This window comes from Chaetura pelagica, unplaced genomic scaffold, assembly GCF_000747805.2.
Source record: "Chaetura pelagica isolate M959 unplaced genomic scaffold, ChaPel_1.0 scaffold1075, whole genome shotgun sequence".
NCBI classification, from domain to species: Eukaryota; Metazoa; Chordata; class Aves; order Apodiformes; family Apodidae; genus Chaetura; species Chaetura pelagica.
The window spans coordinates 91,517-98,007 of NW_009953240.1; the positions used below are offsets into that span (position 1 = coordinate 91,517).

General features: G+C 50.0%; 1 protein-coding gene across 1 annotated transcript in view; it reads left to right on the top strand.

Annotated features, from left to right (window-relative positions):
* The window catches only part of PPP3CC (protein phosphatase 3, catalytic subunit, gamma isozyme), a 62,735-nt gene extending 58,822 nt beyond the window's left edge, over positions 1-3,913 (top strand). The window contains exons 15-16 of the mRNA XM_009997867.1: positions 2,275-2,304; positions 3,735-3,913. Coding sequence (XP_009996169.1) covers positions 2,275-2,304; positions 3,735-3,913 — 209 coding nt within the window. The remainder of the gene's footprint in view (positions 1-2,274; positions 2,305-3,734) is intronic.
* The last annotated feature ends 2,578 nt before the right edge of the window (positions 3,914-6,491 follow it).

Consider the following 6,491-nt stretch of genomic DNA (forward strand, 5'->3'; position numbering starts at 1 on the left):
TAGGTGGGGATCTGGAGAGCTTTCCAAGGTGTCCCCGTGTACCCTCGAGGAGGGGAACGCCAGGCAAGAAAGAGAGCAAACAGCACCCTGCCTCCAGCATGTGTCTTGCTTCATGGTCCCCTTCTGCAACGGTTTTTATCATTTATTTCCCTTTTCAATGCTGCATGATAAGCATCCTCTGCTTCACCTCTCTGCTGCTCTTCTGGGATAGGGTCTATATGAATGTCACAGTCAACACCCCTGCTTGTTTGTCCTTCATGAATCAAAACCCCTCCTAGTTTGACCCCAGGGAACTGTGAATCCCAACCAGAGGAAGCTTAGATTGGAGGAAGGAGATTCTTCCAAGCCTGTATGTTTCATATTAAGACTTCTCTCAGCCCCCCTGCTTTTGATCTGGTTTTTGGAGGTTTCTTTTCTGTTCTTGCTAGCCAATACTTTCCTCCCTCAGCAGCCAACTTGTTTGTCTTATTCATGTGTGGAGAGCAGGATGGAGCTGGAGATCTGCTTGAAACTCACAGGGCAGGGAGCTTGGCCCATGGTCAGAGAATGAGTTATCCTACTAACATGTGTCCCCAGAGGGAATCCTGTAATCTAGTGTTTTAATCCTTTCCTGCTGCCAGCCTTTGAATGCTGGCACCTCACCAGCCAGCTTTCCCCTTCCCATCAGCTCTGGGTACTTTCCTGCAGGGTTCACAGGAGGGATTGCTCTGGGATTTGCCTTCCTTCCATGAAATAGTCCACAAGTGAGAAACATGTAAATATTACTGCCCCTTCCTGGGGGTGGGGAGGATGCTCTGTGGCTCCCAAACTCATGGGTTTCTCTGCCTGCAGAGGAGTATGATTTTTTTTATTTATTTTTTTTTTCCTTTTCCTTCCCCTTTTTTATAGCAACCATGATGGTTTGTGTTGCCCCAGTTCTGCTGCAGGGATGGGAACAGAGCCTGAGTGGGAAGGTGGCTGTTGCAGCTCAGCTCAAGAAGCCCCTATAGCTTCCAACATGATGCACCTCCCCTCTCAAGGAGGGGGTGCTTGAAAGGGGCTACCAAGCAGCTCCCCTCAAATCTGAAAGCTGAAATTGATGTCCCTGAGACAGGAGAACCAAGTTGAACCTTTGCTGCTGCCTCATCCTCCCTCCTCCTCCTCCTTCTCCCCTGACCCCCCTGCTCCCCTCAGCAGCACCCTGCTTTTCCTGCCCTTCTCCTCCTCCTTTCCCCCTTGTGCCTCCTTCTCTCACCCTTTCCTCTTTCTCCCATCCTTGGTGGGGAGATGAAGGGGCTGCCCCCCCATTTTGGGGGCTGCAGGTATCTTCTTCCTCCCCACCCAGGCTCCAGCCAACCTTCCACATCATGGCTTAGCAAAACCCACTGAGTAAAGTCACCAAGTCTGGAGCAAAGATGTTCAGCCACATCTCTGTGGCCTCTCAAGGACCTTTGTATTGTGTCCAAAGCAAAAAAGCTGTGGCACTTTGAGGCTAAAAACTGGGGGGAATCTGTTGGGAGAGAAGGGTCTCCACCCAGATGTTGAGGCAGGGACAACCCAAAACTTGGACAGCTGCTGCAGCAGGTTTAGGAAAAGGGGGACATTGCTCAGCTTTATGGTTCCTTGTTGCTTGGTAACACTTTTTGGGAGGTGGAGCTGAAGTCAAACTGAATTGGAAGCATCAGCTTGTGGGTTGGATGGTTAGAACTCAAGGCCCTGGGAGCAGAGCAGCCTGGTATCCACTGCTGGAGAACAAACTGCCCCTCTCTTCCCTGCTGCTCCTAAATACCATCCCATCCCTCTGGGTCACTTCCCTGCTCCTGGGTGAATTCCATACCATTCTGAAGGTGACAAGGACACCCAGCTGGGAGCAGGGGGGTTGGAAGTGCAGATGGAACCCCCTGGTTGAGTCCCAACCCCTCACTGTCCCCTCCGCACACACCACAGAACCAACTCTCCGCTTCTCTCTTTCTTTCCATCAAACTCCTCCCTGTGACAAATCCAGCAAGGAAAGGAGACTCCCCCGTGAAAGGGAGTCCCCTTTCAACCTTTCTCTCACTCTGTCACCTTGTTTTTCATTTGATTTCCCCTCCACCCCCTTGCCATTTGGTTTGAATTACAATCCTCTCCACCGGGGCTGGGAGGCTGTGGGGCTCTGCGTTCGCAGCGATGACGTTGATCACTCACTGTCACTTTTTTTTTGTTGTTTCTCTTCTTTTATTATTTTTTTTAATTTAATTTTTTTTTGTTTTCCCTGTCTTCATTTTTGCATGCCACTGTTCTTCTGTATTGCAGCCACAGTAGAAGCTGTAGAGGCACGGGAAGGTATGGCTAGAATCCGGCGAGAGAATCAAATCATCTCTGTGTGTGCGTGCACTAATTTTAAAGAGCTTTCTCAGCCTTCTGGAAGCTTTTTACTCTTGCATCACCAGAAGTGAGGGAGGATGAGTCCCTGCTGGGAAGGAAAAAATACTCAGAGGGCTGGTTCAAGTCTATTTTAGCCTTTAATGAGGCTGTTGCTTAATGCAACACCTTTGTTTCCAAGAGTTCTCTGTCTCCAGAGCGGTTTGTGCTCTGGTGTCTGAGGATGTTGGTGTTGGGGTCCTGCAATCCCATCTTCTGACTGAGTTTATCCCTTGGGGAATTTGATCCAGTGAAGGCTTCCAGCAAGTGTGGTCAACAGGTTGCCCAGGGAAGCTGTGGCTGCCCCATCCCTGGGGGTGTTGAAGGGCAGGTTGGATGGGGCTTGGAGCAGCCTGGGCTGGTGGGAGGTGTCCCTGCCCATGAGGGTTGGATCTAGGTCATCTTTAAGGTCCCTTCCAACCCAAACCATTCCATGATTCAAAATCATCTGGGAATGAGTGGATTACACGGCTCTGATGTAATCCTGGCCTTCCCCACAAGCTATCCCAGTGTGGAGAAGCAGTTTTCTCCTGGAAGTGACAGATTCATGAGGTTTTCTCCTCGATAGCTCCATCCAACTACGGATGAATGAGGCCCTACTTCTGTGCAGAGAACTCTTTGACTCCCAAGAAAAGTTAGTTGGGAAGCCAGCCAAGTCCTTGGGAAAAAAAAAAAAGATTTGGCACAAACCCCTTCTTCTTAAATTCTCTGTGAAACAAAGAAGTCAGACATTTGGTCCCCATCATCACCAGCAGGATGATGTTCTCAGCCTGAGACAGGGTCTGCCTGCCTGTCTCCTGGTCATGCAAGAAACGTTGTGTTTGTGATCCCAGGACTAGCTGTTTCCCTCTCCTGGTGTTTGCAAGTGTGTGGTTTGTTGTCTTGGAGTTCCAGCCTTGTGGTGGTGTCTTTCTTGTGCCGTTTTGGTTTTGTTTGTGGTTTGGTTGGGTTTTTTTTTCCCCTGTTTTATTCATTTTTTTTAGTCTCGTGTTTTTTGAGCTTTCAAAGTTTCCTGAGATTTCACTGGGGACGTTGAGCACTTGTCTGGTCTTCAAGTTCCTGCCACTAAACCCCGTTCCAAGAGGAACCATGAGGGAGCGCAGAGCAAGTTGCTGCCATCTGGATCCTTGACTTTGCTGCCACGACCTTGCAGCAAAGAGAATCCCACTTCCCAGCTTCCCAAAGAGCTGGAGGTGCCAAAAAAACCCCACCTACGGATCCCGCAGCCAGACACGTGCTTTCCGTTGCCCTGACTCTGTCCTGTACATGTCTTAAACGTGTTCTTGGAGGGCTCCAACACAGGATTCCATGGCTGGGGGTTAATTTCTCCTTCCTGATCCTTCTCTCCTCAGCCATCCGGGGCTTTTCACCTCAGCACAAGATCAGAAGCTTCGAGGAAGCCCGAGGGCTGGATCGCATCAACGAGCGGATGCCGCCCCGCAAGGATTCCCTGCACTCGGACGGGCCGGTGAACTTGGTAACCTCCACAAACTCTGCAGACAAGAATGGCACGGGGAAGAAAACCCAGTAACGGCCCAATCTGCACCACTAAAGGATCCAAAACTTAAGGAATTTTATTTATTTATTATTGGGGTGGGGTGGGGGCCGGGGGAGAAACCAACTTCACCTGGAGGCACGTTCATAATCCAGTTCGCATCCGTTCTGTAAGAAAGGTGACCATTTTGTAAGTTTTTTATTTATGTTCAATATATAAAAAAATCCATCCTTTTTTTTTTTTTTAATTAATTAATTTAGAAGCCAATCTTAACTGCTAGTGCATATATGAAGTGTTGTGCTGTACAGCTGACCTCTCCTCCACGAGAGACAAACCTCTGGGGGTGCGGGAGGGAGGGAATTAAACAATCAAAATGAAAACCAGTCCCAGGCAACTTGGGTCATTGACTTTGGTACAATTCTAAATTAGCCTGTGCTTTCCAAAGCAGGTCCTTCCCTGGAAAACAGGGTTGGTTTTTCCTTTCATGACTGTCTTCTTCCCAGAGTTTGCTGTTGTGTTTTTTCAACCTCTTGACCTACCTGCGTGTGCTGCTCGAGCAGCTGGTTCCGTGGAAGGCACATGCTGGGATCTTCCCAGGTGACATTCAAAATGTTCAGGACTCCAGTGTGTGTGTGTTACACCAATCACAGCACCTTTTCCTTCAGTAATTCAGCTTTATTCCAGTTGGAGCCTCCAGAGAAAAGGTCACCTCTGAATTGGAAAAGAAAGGCAGGTGGGAGATGTGCTGCCCCTTGTTGTGGCTCTTCCCAGACAGCTGGAACTTGTCACCTGGGGTTGCCCGTGCAGCAGAAATCCCTCTGGTTCCAAGCAGAGGAATTCCCTCTGGTCTCTAGGGATCAGCAGGGCTTTGGGGAATTGCATGGCTTGAATTTTAAAGGAAAAAAAAGGGCTGATTTATAACCTGGGGACATAAAGACCCCCCTTCAGCTACCACCACCGGGTACTGCAGAGCCTGTGGCTTGCCCCCCTCTGCCCAGCTCTGTGATCAGCCCTTGCTGATGGGTGTTGGAGTGGGGGGTGCTTGTGGTTGTCCCCTCTTGAGCCAGCATCACCCCCCAGTCCTCCAGCATCCCTCTTTTGGGGGGTCTTTCACCTATTTGGGCTTAACCCTGTTGCTGGTTACCTTGTTAGCCAGTGGCTATTCCCCCAACTCCAAAGGAGCCACATCAACCTCTCCCAGAGGGGATTTGTGATACAGATTTGGGGAAGGATGGGTGAGAGTTCTGCTCTTTTTTGTAGAGATGAGGCTTGTTGGCTGATGGGCAGGAGGGTTTCTGTAGGGTTTTTTGCTAAAAAGCCCCTGGTTTGGAAGGGAGGATGGTTTTTGAGTAGGTCAGCACGTAGAGGAGCACTGACAGGGTGTTCGTGGGGTGCTGGAGAGGGATCCCTGCTGGCAGCAGGGTTTCCAGAGGATGTGTCAAGGGTTTTGAAGCTTGGATTTGTGAAGCAGAGCCTCCTTCTATCATTTAAGCTGGAGGGAGGGTTTGGTGAGATGCCTCTTTGGTTGCTTCCCCGTCCCACGTGTCGTTTGAGCCGTGTCCTCTTCTGCCCGCACGGAGTCAAGAGCAGCAGCTTTTGGAAAGCAAATCCTTTGCCAGCTTTCCCTTCTTTCCCAGCTCCACTGTCTATTTGTGCTTTCTCCAAGCAGGGGCAGTGGGTTCAGCCTCTAATAAGGGATATTTCCCAACCCTTTCTCTGGATCTTGCTGGCTTCTCTTTGTGCTCAGGCCCTCAGCTGCCATTCCAGCCGCAGAGACAAAAAAAACCCACCAACTTTGCAGGAAACTTTCAAATTGTCTTGTAATCATAACCTCACTTAATTTCATGCCAGCTATTTAGGAAGCAGGATCTGTGAGCAGGGTTTTCACAAGGGACTTTTGAGTCGCATGCCTCCACTTTCCCTTTTTTTTCCCCTTTCCTTTTTGTTTCTTTGTTTTCCACGCCCACCGCTTAGCAAAAAGTGCAAGATGTTTGGAACCAGCTTCTCTTTAACCCCCTGTGAGGCCAAAACTGCCTTTGTCTGTGAGTATTTCTTCTGGGTTTTGTTGAGGGGGGGTGGATTCTTTTGAGGTGGGGTTTGGGGGGGGGGTGTGTTTTTCATTTCTTTTGTCAGTGGCATCCTTTCTGCAACACAGCCAACCTGTGGTATCTTCCTCTTGAGAGAGCAAAGGTGCTGCTGCCCGTGCATGTTTGGGCTTGTTGTTCTAACCCAGGCTGGGATTTCACCCAGTTTTAGAGCTTTGGGATGGGTGCTGAGGAAGGGTGTGGGGGGGAAAGTGCTTCATCCACCCCCCCAAAAAAAAAACCAACACCCTGGCAGTCCACACAGGGCTTTGGCAGAGGGGGATTTGCTTTGCTCGTGGTTTGTCCTCCAACCTTTTTCTCCTTCTCTCCCCTCCCCCCAAAAAAAACAACCCTTTGGCACTTTGTGGTTTGATGCAACGGGGGGGGCTGCTGTTTTGAGGAGCTGTCACCCCCCTCCCCAAATCCCTGGAGATGGGTGTTGCCAAAAAAACCCCATCCCTGGGGCTGGTGGGGGCTGTAACTGGCTTGGTTGGCCACCCCAAATTTTGAGTTGGCCACCTAGTGGGGCC